This window comes from Pieris rapae, chromosome 22 (genome assembly GCF_905147795.1).
Source record: "Pieris rapae chromosome 22, ilPieRapa1.1, whole genome shotgun sequence".
Classification (NCBI taxonomy): Eukaryota; Metazoa; Arthropoda; class Insecta; order Lepidoptera; family Pieridae; genus Pieris; species Pieris rapae.
This window is the reverse complement of record NC_059530.1, coordinates 7,132,988-7,152,781: the sequence shown is the minus strand read 5'-3', so window position 1 is coordinate 7,152,781 and position 19,794 is coordinate 7,132,988. Positions and strand designations below refer to the sequence as shown.

The 19,794-nt window shown below is 32.4% G+C and overlaps 2 protein-coding genes across 2 annotated transcripts; one reads left to right on the top strand and one right to left on the bottom strand.

Annotated features, from left to right (window-relative positions):
• Positions 1 to 5,969: 5,969 nt before the first annotated feature.
• Positions 5,970 to 12,470, bottom strand: LOC110992865 (cysteine--tRNA ligase, cytoplasmic). Its single transcript, XM_022258842.2, has 11 exons — positions 12,196 to 12,470; positions 11,739 to 12,005; positions 11,409 to 11,625; positions 10,930 to 11,140; positions 10,117 to 10,349; positions 9,564 to 9,797; positions 9,095 to 9,230; positions 8,408 to 8,613; positions 7,285 to 7,447; positions 6,785 to 6,981; positions 5,970 to 6,616 (listed from the first exon to the last, which is right to left on the bottom strand). Exons 1-11 carry the CDS (start codon positions 12,375 to 12,377, stop codon positions 6,494 to 6,496), a joined length of 2,169 nt encoding a protein of 722 aa, XP_022114534.2. The 5' UTR covers positions 12,378 to 12,470; the 3' UTR covers positions 5,970 to 6,493.
• Positions 12,471 to 12,680: 210 nt separating this feature from the next.
• LOC110992856 lies at positions 12,681 to 19,673 on the top strand. The gene is made up of 7 exons (XM_022258831.2): positions 12,681 to 12,925; positions 13,946 to 14,116; positions 14,434 to 14,738; positions 16,059 to 16,203; positions 16,503 to 16,617; positions 17,266 to 17,399; positions 17,590 to 19,673. Exons 1-7 carry the CDS (start codon positions 12,803 to 12,805, stop codon positions 17,689 to 17,691), a joined length of 1,095 nt encoding a protein of 364 aa, XP_022114523.1. The 5' UTR covers positions 12,681 to 12,802; the 3' UTR covers positions 17,692 to 19,673.
• Positions 19,674 to 19,794: the final 121 nt, after the last annotated feature.

Below are 19,794 nucleotides of genomic sequence, written 5' to 3'. Positions count from 1 at the left end.
ACAAAAGAGGACGGTATTAATTATAGAAGTAATTGTGATAAAAGTGACTATTATCATTTAGATGGTAAACCATAAAATGATAAATTATAAAAATATATATTTTTAAACTAAATATATATTTTTCATTTCAAAATCAATTTATGGCAACTTTTATTTGAAAAGATTAATACCTATTTCTCTTTTAATTGGCGCGTGTATTTTTATGAATATTCTTTAAAAAGTCCAAAACAGCTTTCCCTTTCAGAAAAACTTAATAACATCAAAAGTATTCGGGAGCAGTGTTGCGCGAGTTTTTAATTCCTTTACAAGTCTACTTACATAACACGGTCTCCCAATTAAATGCGGACGACAGCTTTAAAATGCGAAGAGGAAAATATCTGTAGCAATAACTAGCATCTGTTGCTGGCTTCGCTCGCACTTTAAATTTTCTTTGATGCTAATATTAAATAAACTTACCAAGGGTAAGGCAATTAAAACAAATTTAAAAACTTTTGTCAGCATTTGATCTTATTAATTACCTTTAGACAATTTTAACGAAAAGTGATATTAAAATTGGACTTTGTACGACGCACGAAACTTTCTATATTAACTCAATGTAGATTATTGCCTTTTATAGTTTTCCAAAGACATTTGCAATTAAGCGACTGCTAAAGCATCTAAATCACATCATAGACAAGTGTTTGAGTCGTAGGATAAAAATCAACTCTCTATCTCATTAGTGTAGACAGGAAAATATGGTATCGCGGAAAGCTCCGGCAAATATTATCGCGAGACGCGCGATCAAATATTCAGAGAGGCGACGCGGACGCGGTGGGCGCGGGACGCAACCCTCTCTAACTTTCAAGCCCTTCCCTTTGCACGCCCTACACTAATTACGTTTAGAGTTCTTAAGCGAAATTACTTAGGCCCTCGCCACCCTTACCGCCTCCCGGAAATGAGGCGCTGGAAAAACAAGAGCCTTATACTTTGAGCCTTCCAAATCTGATCTCGGAAAATGTTGATTTAATGATTTCTTCGTTCTGTCTAGAGTTTTCATGAGCGGTTGCTAAGTGAAAAACAATTAAAGCGTGGACGATCACCACCCTCCACCCGACGCCTACACTCGGCCATTTCTAGTATGACGAAGTTACAATACCTACAACAACAGTTTTTTATTTGACATGAATAAAGACAACTTGAAACAGAAAATGCACTAATTGGGTTTGCTAATGAGACCAATAACATAGTACTGATATAATATTGATGTATGCGTAAAATTGTACAAAAATAAATTGTAATTACCATTAGAAAGGTTTATGATTTTTAAGAAACGTTATTTGAGGCACTTAATTTCCGTAATTTGGAAATATTTGAATCTGCTCAAAACAGAGGAGGCTCCTTCATCTAATCGGAAGCAGCCGTCAGCCCTACATTCGTGTTTTACCTATCTACAATAAAGATTCAATTTCCTGTCCCATCGTTTAAACACTTCCTACAGAATATTTCCAGGTAATTAATTTGTAAGCGTATATGTATTGGTAAATCAGCAAATCATTATTATATTAAGTTTTTCCTTTTATGTAGGTGGAGCAGCATGAGGCACGCACATACTCATGCTGCGCTTGCCGCCATATAGAATTTGGAATTTAAGGCATATGACAGCCTTTTTATTCATTATTTATTTTTACAATCAAATAAAAGATAAGCCTGATCCACTTGATGAAATCAATCAGTGCACGGTCAGGTAAAGCAGGTCCTAGAGGCTGCCTGTATTATCCTGTATAATACCAGTTTTAATTTTCAGCAGGGAAAACTATTGACATATTTTACAAAGATAAAGATTAAGATTTGTTTTACATTTCATGCGATCGAAATCGCGGGAACCAGCTAATGTTATTTATAAACCAAAATTTAAAAAGTAATTAACGTGTAAACAGAATATTTTTTCATAAGACTCGTAAATTTCACTGTTTAATGAGATTTAAATAATTAATGAGCGCACAAAATTGGTTTTTTTCAGCTGCTGAGTGGGGTCGCGAAATAAGGGAATAATTGCAACCCATCCAAGGCACGGGGGACAACTTCTGAGGGAGCGTCGAAACCTTGACATGAATTATATAGAAAAAAATTAACTTGCGCTTTAAAATTTATTTTAAAAGAAGGTAAATGCTGCAAGAGTGCTTAAGTCTACTTTTAAAATTTATTTTTATACTATTTATCTATTGTACAGTCAAGACCACATCGTGGACTAGTTTATACAACTCATACTTTTCCCATCCACTTCTTCTTCTACTACCTTGACAATCGGCTTGGAAGACCAAGTTCCTCTTATTTATAGAGCAGGTACCAATGCCACTAGTTAAATTTTATCTGGTGTTGGAGAACAAGACTAATTACAGAAATCGTCGCTGCGACGGACGCAGAAATGCGTCTGTTCTCCTTAATTCACTAAGCTTAACAAAAAATACTTAAACAAACAGGTTATCGATAACAATAACTAAAATTATGTTTTTAAACACAATTTTAGTACACGATCAACCACTGATGCCTCAAGATGGAAGATTATCCCTTTTGATTGGTGGTAGAGCACATTTGTTGTCCATGCACATTAAAACAAGGTTTTGAAATAAGAACTTAGTTAAGTAAACATGGGAAATCAAGCACGGAAACATCTCAGGGTACTTCTAAGATAACATCTAGCACATACAATTAACATAACCGTCGCCAGCCGTCCGTTACAGTTTCTGCGCCAATAAATACGAATTTACCTATTCAAAGCAAAACCAAGTTTTAAGGAATCGTTGCAGTCCGTTGCTTGATTATAATATATTATCGTAAAATCGAATCGGATATTCAAATGATTGACATCTCGCCGGGAGATCAACCGCGTATGAAGGCAAAATCACCCCTGCCTCTCCATTGTTGGCAAACTGACGAATCCGAAATCTATTTAAATGTAACAATTTTTCTTGAGAAAGTCCGTTACTTTGGTCAATCCAATTGCAATTCAGCTACTGCATATATGGTAAGTTTCTTGGGAGAGTGATCCTATTTAATTGTCAATATTAAGATAAAATCTTTACGATAGAGTGAAAAGCACGTCTCGTCACAACAAAATGTTTAAATTTCAGTAAGTATATACAAAAAATAAATCTTATAAATAGTAAATAATTCTTACTAAATAATTATGTTTCTAATTTAATTAAAACACTTATTACCACTTCATTAGGTGAAAAATAATTTAATTAAAATAAAGAATCGTCGCATTCTAAGGTTTCTAGATAATTCTAGATATCACTGCAATCGTCTTATCAGTAACAAAGAAATTAATAGAACGCCTAGTACCTAATACTTCCGAATTTGTAAATTGTGCGGTTTACCCATATTTTCGAACCAAACCTAGCGAACTAAGAAGTGTTCTCAATGCCCCGCAGATTTCTTTATATAACTATATTGGCTTCTTATACTCACTCATACACATACTTATTCATAGACATGAACCTGTGTGGGTTCCTCGCTTATGCACTCACGAGTGTTGGAAACAGTGGATATATATATATGTATATGGAATTTAATATTAAGTTATTAAGGTATTATTGACTTAAAATGGTTGCCAAATCATACACATAATAATTAATTGAAATGACATGCTTAACCACATTTTTTATATTAATTCTAAGCATCTATGCGTACCATTTACCCATCACTCATGTATATATAATATCCTAAGTTTTAGATTAGAAAAATCACCACATTTGTAAGCAAGTGGTCCTAGCATCTATAAATAACAGTACAGATGCATGACTCGTGCGCTACTTGTGCCACCCTACGAGAACTATTGTCGAAAAAACTCAACCCAGGTTGTTTACTTCACTTTTTACCTTTTTTTAAACTACCGTACACCTTTTTAAGGGTATTTTAGTCGCGCACGCGGCTTCTGAATACAATTCATTCGAGCGTACGCCTATTGTGATTTGACGACGCCGCACCAATTTATTTTTGATATTTAGATAATAATCCGCGGACCCCATTTAGACTTTATAGCGTTTTAATTTATTGACAACTAATTTATCTTTATTCGGTCAATGGTATTTAGTAGTGAAGATTTGTTTATTTGGAATTAAACATCTCAAAGTAATAGATTTATGGATTAATTAGTAGCTTTTTTGGTTAAAAGTCTCTTTTATGCTCCTTTGCTTATAAAGTAGAGACAATTTAGTTGCCAATACGATAATGCATAAAAAATTTTATTCAAAAATACATAAGATACATAATGTCAGACAGCATTTAGTAACCGCAACGTCTTTGTTAACAAGGAACTGTGCAATAGACTGGTTCTGGCCCTCGGCATCACTAACAACCTTGACTTTCGTCGTCACACATATCCCATAGGTAAAAAGAAACCGAGTTCTTGAAGAATGCTTAGGGTACTCACCAACTTTAAGGAAGTTTTAGGCAAAATTAAGCTTAGTATGTAGAAGAACTTATCTAAATATAGATATTAGATATGTCGAGGAAGGTCTGTATAGGATGGATTACCGTTCTACAACCTAAAGGGAAGATCAACCAGTCTGGCCACTGACTAGCCAGCCCAAAGGCCCCAGGGGCTAAGTTGTATCTAACAGTAGCGGCCAGAGCAACTTTGTTAGACAGACATCGGCGCGATTATACTTGTAGATATTACAATTGTCAACAAATAGAAATAGTCGATCAGATACCTACGAAAAAGGAGGGCAGGATTCAGTATCTTTGAAAAAATACACATATGTCGGAGTAATGGCGCTGGTATCAGCTGCCATTTTCATTATAATTTAATAACATCAAAGTCAAATGAGTAAAAACTGTTATATTATGGTTTATTTATTTCATTTACTAATATGAATTAATCTACAGATTAACAGACTTGTTGATATTTTGTAGTAATATGTTGCAAAATCTATAAACTAACGACTATTCAATGGTCATGAATGACTATGGAGTCATTATTTTTCTTCCGACAGATATATTGAGTAGAACAACTTTTTTTTTTTAATTTTTTCATCTCTCTATACTCGGCCTGATGCTATGCATCATTCAATATATTGCAGGCCCAATATTACTTTTTTATAAAACTCAAAACTGAATTTATTGTTTATATTATACATATAGTATTCTTTATTTACATTATGAGTCAAAGCAATATATTGTCGACGTGGAAGTGTACCTGCATGCAACAAGAAGTTGTGATCCCTCATTTAGATTGGCCAGCTCGAAGTCCTGACCTCAATCCAATTGAGCATGTCTTGGATCTAAAGATATGAGTAAGATCAATGCAATATGCTCCACAAAACTAAAAAGCTTAAAAATGTCAATGCAAAAGAGTGGGAAGGTATTCCTCAAAACGTTATTGATACAACGTAGCATGCCCAGAAGGTCTTCAAGCTGTGATTTTGGCAAGAGGAGCATATTTAATTAAAATCTAGTCTATTTTTTATTGTCCACCACTTCTTATTGTCTGTCTAATACAATTATAAAAAAAGTTGCCAGAATTCACTTCACGCGTACTAATTAAAACGATTTTAAGCATACAATTCGTAGATTACGTCAGAACTAAATTTAATTAACTGAAATTGATCGTAGAACGAAAGTTTCCATTAGCGCTACTTTGCAATGAGTTTATTAGTTTAGTATAAGAATTATATGTACTGTGGGTAAATTTGATTGACTAGTTCATTTAATGAAATCTTTGAATTAGTTTATTATCTTATTAAGTGAATCAACTTTATAATGACATTACCCTATTCTAGTTAGTACGAGTATTATCGAGTATACCAATTCGACTTAGGGTCCTTCAAGAAAAGAGCGTACCAATTCTTAAAAGGCCGGCAATGCAATCGCGAGCTCTTTGGCATTGAGAGTGTCCATGGGCGGCGGTAACACTTAACATCAGGTGAGCCTCCAGCCCGTTTGCTCTATAAAAAAAATATTATGAATTTAATAAAACAAACAAATTCTGTATTAATTATTTTATTAAATGGTTTCACAGCTAAGCAATTCAACACTGTCATTTAATTAATCATACAACATTAGCTTATTCAAGTAAGTTTAGAAATGCAGTTTTATGACAAGTTTATTACAGCAATTTATATTTCCAACTTGGAAAATGGACTTATTTTAAATAATTCCCAATAAGAAATAAAATGTCAGGATTCATAATTAATTTGTATAAAATTTATTGAAAAGTCAACAGTCCGTATTTTGGACAAAGCGTTCTTTCCTAGCCTTCAAGAAGAGAGCGTACCGATCGTTTCAAGACAAAGCACTTGCAATGTTGGAATGTGTCCATGGGCGATATCACTTAACATCGGATGCCCGTTTGCTCCTTCGTAAAAAAAACAAGTTTTTAACAAGACTTTTAGACTCCTTGTTTAATGTTTATTTTAGTTTTAGGTAATATAAATAAATATAACTTAATACCTTTTTAAGAAGTGAATACAAAATAATACATGGAATTACTTAATTAAGCTAAAAAACATTAACTATTAATTGAGGCGAGATATTCATTATATTTCTTCTCCTGTGCCTGCTGGAGTTTCTGCAGTTTCTTCAAAGCGCCTTTGCTGATTTCTTTGCCTTCTAGATCGTGGGTCGGAAGGCCCTACAAATCATTATTTGTTAAAAAATCTGATTGTAATCGTAATAAAATACGTAATTCACATTGTTCAAATTTTATATAGTAATAGAATAAACTTATTAATAAGATCAGTAGTTTTGTGATAATAAAGTTTTAAATCGAAGAAACTGTAGCAAATACTAATCGTTATACCTTATCATCAAACTGGGAGTACTTGTCAGTATCCCGCAGGAACATCTCTTGCGGCGGTATCTTCTTCTGTTCTTCCTTCGCTTTCTGCGCCTTCAATAACTCTTCCTTTTTTCTTTGTTTCTCTGCTTCGATCCTCTTCTTCTCTTCTCGTTCCCGCGCAATCTCTTCCTTGCTTACCAGCTTGACGATTGTGCGATCTGAAAAAAGAAATATACAATACACCTTTCTGTTTTTGATTTAACAGAACGAAACTTAAAAACTACAAACTCTTACAAGACAATAAAAATATATATATAAAAGCTATTTTTTTAATCTTTCAACAATCAAGGTGTTCCGGCATTGTGGGATTCATTTAATTTAGTCTACTTGAAAATAAAACTTTTAATCACCCACAAGTTTGTAATTAAGTCATTTTAATTACAATGTTTTTTGATTTGGAAAAACGTCGATAAAATACTGATTCGTTAGTATACGGCGTTATATAAAGTTATTAGTCTAACCTGGTTTATCTTCAAGCCGCACACCCAGTTCTGGTAAGACAACATCTCTGAGTGCGTCGCAGAGTGCGAGCACGTCCGTCGCGCCGGCCGTACGCGCTGCGTCGCGTACGTTACCGCGGAACGTGCTCAGAGCTTCCAGGTAGGACATCACTGCTTCCTCCACCTTAACAGGTATATGATTGGTATAGTGCAATGTTAACATAGATCGAAGATTTACCTAACACAGATAAGTACGACAAAAGTTTATTGGATACATGTATTAGTAAAAACAGTAGTTCTTATATAGCGGTAGGTAATCGCCGAAACTGAAGCCTATGTTGAGCCAAAAGAAAAATTGTATGACCGATATAATTGTTGTAACGCTATCGAAGGGAACTATTGAATAATTAAATCAAATTCTATGTAATAAATAAGATTTTCTATGTCAGCCTACAAACTTTTAAGCACACTTAATATGTAAACGAAACAAACAGACTGGTTCCATAACAAATAAAACAATTTCTTTAGTTAAAATTCAAGAATGATAATCTTAATCAATGTAAATTCCTGCTCATAAATATAAATCCATCTATATTTTACTCTTATGTGTAGTAATCTTGCGTCCCGTTCTGTCAAATTGCCTTTTAAAGTGTAACGAAAAAGACAGATGATACTTTACTTAAAACAGTGCAATTATACTAGTTTGTTTATGACTAACAAGGGGCTTTAATAGAAAAGATTAGTATGAATAATAATCTCATTTTTTTTCTATAAAAAAATAAAATAAAGTAAATCAGTGGTGCTACAACCTTTTTAGGTCTGGACCTCAGATTTCTGAATCTGTTTTTCTTTGCCAATGTAATAGGAAAGTAGGGGATCAGCCTCCCGTGACTGACTCACGTCGTCAACCTTTTAGGTCTAATGCGGCTTGCATTGGTTTCCTTACGATGGTTTTCTTCATGAAAGTCTATTGGTGCACAGCCGGGTATCGAAACTACGAACATTAGAGTCGCACGATGAAGCCGTGAGGCCAACACTACTCTCTATGTTTTTATATATTAGATTTATAGAGATTATTAGACAATACTTTCTGAGATAACCAGTATTATTTAAGACTTAATAAAAATATTAAAGTAATACGTACGCCAGCATTATTGGCGTCTCCCACAGGGAACCCAATGAGGCCTCTAGGTCCTTCAATGGCCCCGAACGTATGCAATATGTCCGTGACATATCTCGCGGCAGAGGCGAGAAGGGGCGAGGGCCTAGGACTGGTCTGTCTCAAGTACACGTGACACGCCCCAACTAGCTCCCGTAACGCGTCTATTGCGCTGCGGGTGTCTATGTTATCTGTGGCAAACATAGTAATTAAAGTAGTCTCATTCAGAGAACACTAAACATACATATGCAAAAAAGGTAAAAATCACTATTGGTCAGAGTTTATAATATGTGGGTACTAAGAAAAAAATGAACAGTGCAAGTATATTATATGTAAAAAAATAAACTAGTGTTTTAAAAAGCTTTATATAGTATGAATATTATATGTATATAATTATATGAAGGGCGTTGCAAATCCGTGGCTCAACTTAATAACAACCAGAACGTAAGTCACGAATAATGAGATGAGATCTTGAAATTTTTCTGTGAATTAGCGGTAAGGGCAAACTATACCTTTCTTCGAAGATTAAAAAAAGTTGCTAAAAAGGTTGATACGCTTCAAACGATTCGAATCTTAGAAGAGAATCAGCAGGCTATGCCTGTCTCATACGTAATCTTTGAGACGCAAACAATAGACATAATTTTACATGTAACTTAAAAAATCTATGCATACCACACAAAGCTGCATGGACTTGTGCTTTAACAGATGTGAGCTTGTTCGAAAGCTGTTGCTCAAAGTCGTCCCAGCAGCCTCCACAGCCATCATCGTAGCCACTGCGCAAAGCGTCTTTTACAGTTAAGAAAAATTCCTGAAAATAAAACAAAAATATCCTTATTAGCATCAGACCAAACCCTGCGTCTCAGTAAATACTGTTTGTCGTAATTATTGGCTTTCTTTTATCTTGAAGCTAAGATATGTAAGGTTGAATCGTAGTTTCAATATATTTAATACGGTTTACTTAATAGATATCGTTTATATTAATAGTATTATAATAATTTGTATGAGAAATATTACAGCACGTCTGGTGGTACGCGCATAAAATTAAACAAACATAATTAATTAAAACTTAATTTTACGTAAGTAAAAAAACAAAATTATACAGAACAAGTAAACACATATAAAAATAAATACAAAGCCTTACATTAAACAACTTTTCCGTTTGGATAGCCATTTCCATGGTGTTATCGGAGTAATCCAGGGTATCCTTCCATCCGTGCAACAGAAACGCGATTCGCAATTGTCTAGATGTGTGGCGTTGTAACGCATCTGATATTGTGACAAAGTTCTTAAAAGATTTCGACATTTTACACCCAGCTATTGTTAGATGACCCGTGTGTAGGAAATAGTTAACCCAACCTGGTTTATCAAAGTGAGCCTGTAAATAACAGAATTTATAGTTATTAAGACTGAATAGGTATGAGGAATGTCTACTTTATTAACTTAGAAGATAAGCCTAGTAACACAAAACTAATCTCTCGTCAAGAAACGAATTCAAGGCCTATGATGAAAAGTGAAAAATAGCCAAAAAAGCAATAAAGATAATGCTTGTAGTTTTGGTTTGCTGAACATGGGACAAATAATTCATTTCATTAATGAGTGAGCTGATATTTGTGTAAACAGAGTGCTATTTTTTATATAAACCAACAGCAGTCTTGTTAATTTATATTGTAGTGAAAGAATTAGATCAATCTTACCTCGCTCTGGGCCAGCTCATTATCATGATGTGGGAATTTCAAATCCACACCTCCAGTGTGTATATCTAAATTGGACCCACAAACATCACCAGCCATGGCCGAGCATTCAATATGCCAACCTGGTCGACCTTTTCCCCAAGGGGAATCCCATGAAGGTTCACCGGCCTTACTGCGCTTCCACAAAGCAAAGTCATTTGCAGATTTTTTTTCAACATTCTCATCCATTAAGTCACCTGAAAGATATTTCTACTTTATAATTCCATTGCCATCAAAAGAAACAGTTTTCAGTAGCTATGACTGAGGTTAAACTGGAAGTCCTTCAAAATGTCAATGTCATGTATTATGCAGCTTGCATAATCAAATCAAAATATATACTTAATAAGATAATAAATACAATGATACCTCAACAAACAAGTTTAATTTGTTCTGTAACCTTGCTAACACATCAAATGTCTTCTATCTCAAAGCAATTTTCCCCTTTAAAATTAATTGAAATACCATTAGTCCATTCCACCACTTCAGTTGTTTTTGCATAAAATAGTTTCACTCTTTAATTCAATAGACACCTTATTCAGACTCATCACATAAACATGATAATGTTTTTAAAAATTACAAAAAATATAAACCTCAAACTGCAGAACAACCTGTAAACAAGCCTGAGGTGGGAGAACCGGTTAGTGTAGTGTGAAGAGTGTGATTCATCATATTTTAAATTTTGCTTTCATCTCAAAGCAGAATATAGCTTACTCGGCTGCTTGTATACCAAAACACTTTTGAGGTACCACTGTATTGATAAATATTGATTATAATTACCTTCTCCTTCCTGTAAACTTTTAGTATCCCCATATGCCTCTGGGACGAGCCGTGCATAATGATGCTTGTCATTGCTATCAAAGGCACTGACATTAAAATATACTGAACCATTAGATTCATATGCTAAACCATTTTCAATTATTTTTTGTATAAATACAACAATTTGTGGTACATATTCACTAACTCTTGTCAATACATCTGGAGGCAATACCTAAAAAAATTACAGATACATATTAATATTATGTTAGACGGATATTTATTCTAATTACCAATACATTTTTTCCTATCCCTCTAATAGTCATAGTAAGTTTAAATGTTCTCTCTATAATTCATTTTATTTGCTAATCATCTACATTAAGATATTTTGTATAAGTTAAATATCACTATTGATGTTACAAAAACTCAACAGCACAACCTATTTTGTGATATCGTTCATACATATATAGCATATATATATATTTATTCAACTAAATACATACATTAAGTGCCTTCATATCTTTATTGAACTCGTTTTCCCAATATCTTGCCAATTTTGCAAATATTGCATTGTCCTTAACTTCAGCACCATATTTACTATCCAACCATTCAGAGAAAGGATCTTTAGCTGATTTTAACATTTCGTTCTTAGCTATAGATATTTTTCCTTCATTTTTAGATTCAACTGCAAGTTTCAATTCATTTATTGCCTTAGCAACACTAAAAAAATTTAATTTCTTGTTATATTTAAAAAAAAGTTATCTTTATCCACAGCTTACAAATTTCTTTCTTTCCAAAATGTAGTATAGTTCATTTGTCATATGTATACTTACTTTTCAAAAAGCTTTTGTAAGCTACTCCTTTTATCTTGATCAGCAGTATTATTTACAACTTCTTCATAGTAAGATAATACTGTTGTAGAATCATTCAACAAATTATCTAAACTTTTATCCTCTTCAATGTATTTCTCATATAAATAATTTTGTCTAGCTCTTTTAATTATTTTATCATCTATATCTGTAATGTTCATTACAAATAGGATATCGTACCCAAAATAGTTACATAGCACCCGTCTTAAAATATCAAATGATATATATGATCTGAAATTAATTATATGTTTAGTTTACATATTATAACTTATACTATATATATTTATATATATATATATATATATATATAAATAATGTTTACACATATCTGTTTTTAGAGGTTATCCATACTTTGTAAGATTACATGGAAAAATCTTAGATGTCGGTTATATGTGAATAAGTTTATAAAATATTATATTACCTCGCATGACCCATATGAGAGGCATCATAAACTGTAGGACCACAGCTGTACCAATTGATGCGGTTTCCATTTGAGCATATGAATTCTTCCTTTTGCCGAGTAAGACTATTGTATAGCTTTAAAACAGGGTTTCTATCCTGTCGCACAGGCGGCTTCCAGCTTGGCTGACTTCTTTTCGACATTATTTTAAAGTAGATAGATTTAAAATATAAATTTCAATTTTAAAATTGAAATCTTGTATCGTAAGCACTAGCAAGTTGTGGATGTCACCAAAATTAGAATTTAGAAATGTCATGATCATCGACATTCTGAGCTATGACACCTCCAATATCAAAAATCCTGTGTGTCAAATGACATGTGAACAATAACACAATGTCAGTCAGCTGACATTGTGTTATTGTTCATACTGCTGTCAAGCTCGCGCTCTTATATACAAAAATATATAGGACATAAGATAGTGTGCGTTAGATTATACATAATAATAATATAATACACAAACGTGTTTTTTATCTACCAAATCACCGAGTTGACTACTTCTATTCATTTGCTCGATTCGTTTATAATTAACTTTTATTTAGCCACTTATTTTAATATTTTCTAAATAAAAATGGCTCTCTGTGTTTGTAAATGCCTTAATGTAACAATAAATTGTGCTAAAGTAGAAGAAATAAGTGAAATTGAGAGACGGGACCTATCGTCGACCGAACAAAGAGATATTTTTTTCAATGAGGTACATAAATTGGTAAACATAATTCAACCTTGACTTTATAGAAGCGATTGATTTAAAATATTATATGAAAAATAATATGAAATGTATGTTATTTAATCAAATAAAGTTTAAAGAGAATGTAATTAAGTACGGAATGTTTATATATAGTGATTATTAGCGGAAATATGAATAGACGCTAGTAAACAACAGCTACTTGAATACATTATTTTTAACAATGGTTATTTTGGTAGCTTGTTTGTAGTTTCGCTTTCTATGATAATGTGGGCGTTATATAATGATCTCTCAAAGATTTTTTATCAATATTTATACAGCCGTCGAGTATCTTATTTCCAGTTTCTACACACAATTAATTTGGATTAAATACTTATAAAGATTACTTACCGATGCAAAAAACGATGTTTGTTTCTGCATCATTTCTAATCTGCTAACAAAATTAATATTATTATTTAAAAATGCACAAACTTGGAGCGGTCCTTAGATGCTTTTTCCCTGTTGTTTGAGTCAGTGCAGGTCTATTCACTATATTTTTTAGGTTTAAGACAAAAGATATGTATGTCCATGTTATCATAAACAGGTATTTTAAATAATGTTAATCAAGCACATTGATTGGCAGTTTGAACCCTAAGTAGGTTGATAATAATAATTCTTTTTGGAACATGCAACATTAGTAGGTTATTACTAATGAAAATATAGTATTATTGTACAATTTAAAAAATAATAATCAGTTTAAATATTTGTGAACCTTCAATTTATTCAAATATCTTAAAAACTAACTAACTCTGGTCATGGTTTCCTTTATTGCAATAAGTTTACTGGTTTGTTCCTAGCTAGAGTTTAAATACATGACTTCAGTGTCGAGATCTGCTTGCTTAATCAATAGACTTGCTGTTATTTGGATACTTTACAGTTTTATAATAAGAGGTTTATATTAACTTTAATAATTAAATTTAATTGAATATATCTTTGTTTCTTATAAAATATAATCAGACAGACAGTAATTTAAAATGTTGTTCCTTCTAGAACTTGATTTCTTGCCAACTGAGTACTTTGAAGAGTACTATCATCCAACCATCACTTATTAGCAGCAGGCCTGCTGGGCAGTGGTCACTAGAATCATGCTTGGCATGTGGTGTGACATTTGTGGCTAAACATCAAGAGAAAGATCTTGCCCTTATTAACACATCTTTACAGGTATTTATAAACATTAATTTTATGGAATATATAAAGTGGGTATCTTTCATATATGTATTAAGAGGATCTAGATTATATAATAAACAAAGGCAAATACTATATTTATAATAATTTTAAAGTTCATTTATAGTAAAAATACTTTTAAATAAACTCTTCCTGCATAATTATAATTATATCTTTGTTGATTAACTTTAATGGATTAAAATGTGTTGAATTATTAAAATTTTACCTACATTTTGCATGCTTTAGTATGGTTACAATATTATTATTTAGTATATTAATTACAATATTACAAGACAACAATATTCACTTCACAGACTACTCAAGAGAACATAAATAACTTGAAGAAATCAAGCAGCTATTCCCCTGTATTTAACTTATTGGTCCCAGAATCAAATATTAGCATAGACTTCAAAGAAAATGTAGACACAAACAACATACTGAGTAATAAGACAACATTATCTTCAATGGCAGCGGTTGGTTTACGAAAGCAGCTAAATAAGTCTCTACAAAATCAATTAGAAACTATTGAAGAAATGGTAAGGCAATACAAAGAGCAGAAGTATGCAGAATATGAAGCATACAGAGAACGAGCACAAAAGGAACACAAAATTTTAAGCAGGTACATTTACATGTATTCAAGTTAAGCTCCGCAGTTCCATCTTGCATTAGTAACTATTCTTATCTCAATGCTTCGGAATGTTAAAACAATCACATGTTATTTATGTAAGAAATCGGTAGAAAATAGATTAGTGTAAAGATCGTAGGATACTGGGTTTGTTTTAAACTATGTAGTTTAAGATAGATATTAGCTACATAAATAGATATAAGATATTTATTAATGGACCCTAATATCATTAAAAATTAATATTGTGTTTATAAAAGTAGGTTATGAGACAAAAAACAAATTATGCTGACTGACAAATCTCAGATTGCATGTATCATTTAAAAGCTCAGTTTTCACCACTAATAATAATGTTAGATTAGGTTACTAGGTAGGCACTGAGCTAGCAACAATACCAGTCAATAGTTTTGAAAACTAAACTAAACACACTGCTTATTTGTTTGTGTGATTTTATTATTCCAAAATTAATATACTCGCCACCAGCTACACTTCTTACTAATATAACAAGAAACAATATTAAATTTTAATTAAAATAATATTACATAAATCAAACAATTTTAAATTATGCATAACAAAAATCAGACATTATCGTCATTTAATTCATATTCGAATATTGGAAGACATCCTGTATTCGAATGAGAATTCTCGTCAAGAACTTCTTGCATCGGCTATCAATGGAGCGACAATGTTTCCATTATCGCGTTATTACGTTGTTCGTGCAGTTTTGATCGTTTAATGGTAAAAATGGTATATTGTATATTATGTTACTAAGAAAATATGTTCGAAGTCCGATTATTTTAATATGGTGGACAGATATGGCTGTCAAATTTGTGTTTCCACCACACCAACTTCTTTCTATTTAAGATTATGTATACAATATTTAATTCCGAGGCCCATTCATCTTTAACCACTTCATTCAAAATAAAATTATCACTAACATTTCAAAAATCACTTTACATACTTTCACTAAAAATCTCAAAAAATATCTTGTTAAGCTGTCCTATACTGATACAGAAAACATTCTTATCGTACAAAAATAGTATAGGTATAAATTTGTTAAGTAAAATTAATTAATTAAGTAACGTTTAGATGTAAAAGGAAGAGACTGGCTGCCCACAACACAGGGAATCCTAGTGTGGGGGCCAGTGCACTCTACTTTATAGAAACATTAATGTATTTTGTGTGTAATAAAGTTATTTCTTTCTTTCTTTCAATAAATAAAATAAATAACACTTGCCATTGCAAGTGTTATTTATCTTATTTATCTTTTCCGTACTTATGTATATATAAGCAATAACATTTTCCCATGCGTTCCAGTATAATAAGCAAAGCACAATCGAACGAAAGTGAAGGCTGGAACAGCAACGTGGTCAATGGGCCACCTTCCCCCCTTGCTCCTCCCCTTCAGAGAAGAAGGCTTTCGTCTATTAAGGACAGCAAGAAGTTCTCGCACAATATTAAGGTATGTTTCTTTGTAATCGCGTATAGATCAGTGTAAGGTTTCACAACGTTGTTTAAACAATAATTCAATATCCTATACGCTTTGTTACTTTCATTTAAGTGAAAAGTAACACGAGAGTGATAAGGACAAAATATCCAATTCTTGTGTATTGACGATTTGTATTAATATGCTAAATATTACCATTTATCTATTTAAGAACAACTTTAAACTGATCAACTTCTTAAACATATAATTCTGAATTATTTTATCAACATTATTTTAATATCATTAAAAATATGTAGGTAATAAAATAATTTCAGGCCAGAGAGCAAATTCCACAAGAGGAAGACTCTTTGGATGCTGAGGACATCTTCGACCTTGAAGGCATGGACTCTCGCAACATGGTGTCAGACTTTGATGATTATGATTCTGATCGTGAGTATTATTTTAAGAACACATACTTATACACATTTAAAAGTGTGTAATAGTTTCGGAAATTATATTATAAGCGTTAAATATGACAGTGACAGTGAGACAGAAGGCTGAAGACTTGTCTATGAAAAAAAAAATACAAGACACGTATGTAGACTTTCATTGCATTGTAGCGGCACTTGATGATTGTTCTTATTAATTTTTTTAAATCGATATTGATAACTGGTCCTTAATAAAATAGACGCAAGTGATATTAAAGTATATATTAATGATTATTATTTATTATAAAAATGATAGCTATTTAATTCAGATACTTTTACATTTGAACATGTTTCTATATTAATCTTGTTTTAGGTATCTTTCTAAATCCCGCCATTCCTATCTGCACGGTGCCACTTTCTGCCGTGTTCTGCCTGCTCTTTCTTTAATTCGGTCTAGCCATATTTTAAGTCGTCTTCCTCTTTTTCGTTTGCTATACCTTAGACACCAGTTTAGTAGATTGTTGCTGTTTATTTCCAGTTTATTTTATTCATGTTTATTGTAACATGTTAACTTAGTTGATTTTTAAACCTATATTATTTTTATTAATTACCTTTGAAGCTTATATTTGGCAGCGATTTTATTTGTTTTTGATAATAATGATATGTCCAGCCGAGGACAGCAACGACGAAGGCATCCACATCTCTCGAGGCCGCGCAGGCGCAGGTGTGGACGTAGCGCGCTCTTTGCCCGTCAACGTGCCCAACTTCCCCGAGAGGAACACGCAACTCGATCTCGACGATTATGTGAGTCACGTCGCCATATTTTATTTAATCTTTTAAATAAAATATTTATTTTCAAAACCGTATAACGTCTATTTTGTTAGAATAGAAATCAAGTCAAATTTTCAATGTAACATGAGCATGAAACGATTTGATAGCTACTTTTTAAAATAAGAGATGATAATATTGTTCTAACAAAAACAATGATAACCAGGAGGAGCCACAGGACATAGCTGCCAGCATCAAGGCATTGGCTCGTTCGGTCCACGGCGACGTTTTCGAGTTGCCCAGACCGCGATTTTCCACTCAAATCTAGTGGGTTTCCTCCCACAGCTTCCCTTTAGAAATTATCTCGATTTAAGCTCTGTGTCATGAATATGATCGCGGTCAACCAAACTGCTTCGAGTCTGCTGTTTATAATCTATGAAATGCCTGCATTCGCGGCGTTTTGATAAAACCACACAAACCAGAATTATTTTGTATATTCTTTTTTTTAGCATTTTGGCCAAAAGACGTCTAGTCCAAAAATATATAAATCTAATTATGTAGTATTTGAACTTGAATTCGTTGAAGAAGCTGGCAAATTCGTTGCCTTTTAGCTTTGTTCATAAAAATTGGCGTTTAACGATAACGAACGATTTATAACAATACTACTACAATGGGCAGCCCATAATTGCAAATAGCAGACACGGTGTCGGAAGCTCAAATCACGCTCAAACTTTAACCGGAAATAGTACAAAGTGATAAGACTTCAAAAATGATCTCAAAAATTTCTCGCTTTAAACCGGAATCATATTTGTGTCACATTTGACCTACTCCTGAGGAAAATGAAGTCAATATAGTGTAACAGAGTGCTTGTATACATTGGTGCTTCGATGTGATCTGTGACCCTAACTCTGATTTGTCAATTGTCAAATTGACGTCCCGCATAGTTCTATTGTTTGCACATTATTATGCCGTGAAGAAAGTTTAATTCATATCTTGTCAAGTTTTGCGAGCAAAAACTCATTAAAAACTTTTTTTTACTTTGCATTTTATACTCAACTTTTTGAAGTGTATGCACTAATTGAAATGTAGTTTATAAGCATGAGGCTATTAAAATAGTACCAAAAACATTTTTACTTCATAGTACAGTGTTAATGAATAAAACAAAATTAAACTACATAGTGTAATCAATAATGATATAAAACCGTTTATATAAGTGGTAGAATGTGGTAAAATATTTAATAAGGTTTATTCACCAGTGTTTTACCATGAGCGGTCAAGGCAGGACGAAGCACAAGAAAATAAATAATGCCCAATTTAGCTATTGCATTGTCTTAATATGGACCTTGCAACAATCTCATATCTAACAGTAATGTTTTATCAGTCTGGTTGTGATAGTCATGGTATCTCCCTGGTCTACAGTTGTATAAGAATATTTTGGCACTTGAATAACGTGTATATGTGTGTATTACGCAGACATTAATCGACCTTAGCCGTTTAGAAATACATTTCAATGTTCAATGTGACAAAAATACTTGTGACATTGTATGTTGTACTATAAAAATTATAAATTGATCTAGTTGTAATTTTTGGGTGAAAATTAAATTTTAATGTGGTTTAATTTTGTAAGTCAATGTGTGAATGATTATTGAGTGTTACTTTGTTATAAAGGGCTTTTTTGAAAATGTGCTAAGTCATTTTTTTCTTTTAAATTTGAATAAAAAAAAATTACAATTGGTTTTTTTGTATATAAAATTATTTTCTTTATATGGACAGATAAAAGATGACAAGTTAGACACTTGGCACATTTCCAAAAGCCTGCAATTTAATGAATCATAGTCATCTGTTAAAGATCAATTCAGAGTATTCTATTAGTTTATCATGTTATCATAGTGATAAGTCAAAATTGTACAAAAATGTTATCCATCATTTACTAGTCTTTAGGGTCACTTTAATAAATTTGACATTGCGTTTGAACTGATATTGTAAATAAGATTTCCTGATTGTATGGTCTAAAATTATACCCCATATTTTTATATACACTATTTTGAATGGTAAACAGCAAGGTACTGAGGAGTGGGCAGAAGAGTGTTTAGTTAAGAATATTATTTGATACAAAGGTATATTTTAGTAAGTGTAATCGTTTATTATGTAGTCTGTGGTCAGTGTCTTCCAACACTGTTTATATGTTTGTGTTTAGCGTAAGTGATATGTCGATTCAGTAGTTTTTTTATGTTTTGGTGTGACGACAATGAGAAGGAACTTGATTGTAATGGATTACTGATTTATGGAATAAAAATGGAAAATGTCTCATGTTTTTCTTTTAATGTTTCAATTCCTATTTGAATACCGTAGAAAATGAATAAAATGTAGTTGATTATCATACATGGTCTATCTATCTATCTGGTACATGGCAATCCTCGGAGCACAGAGG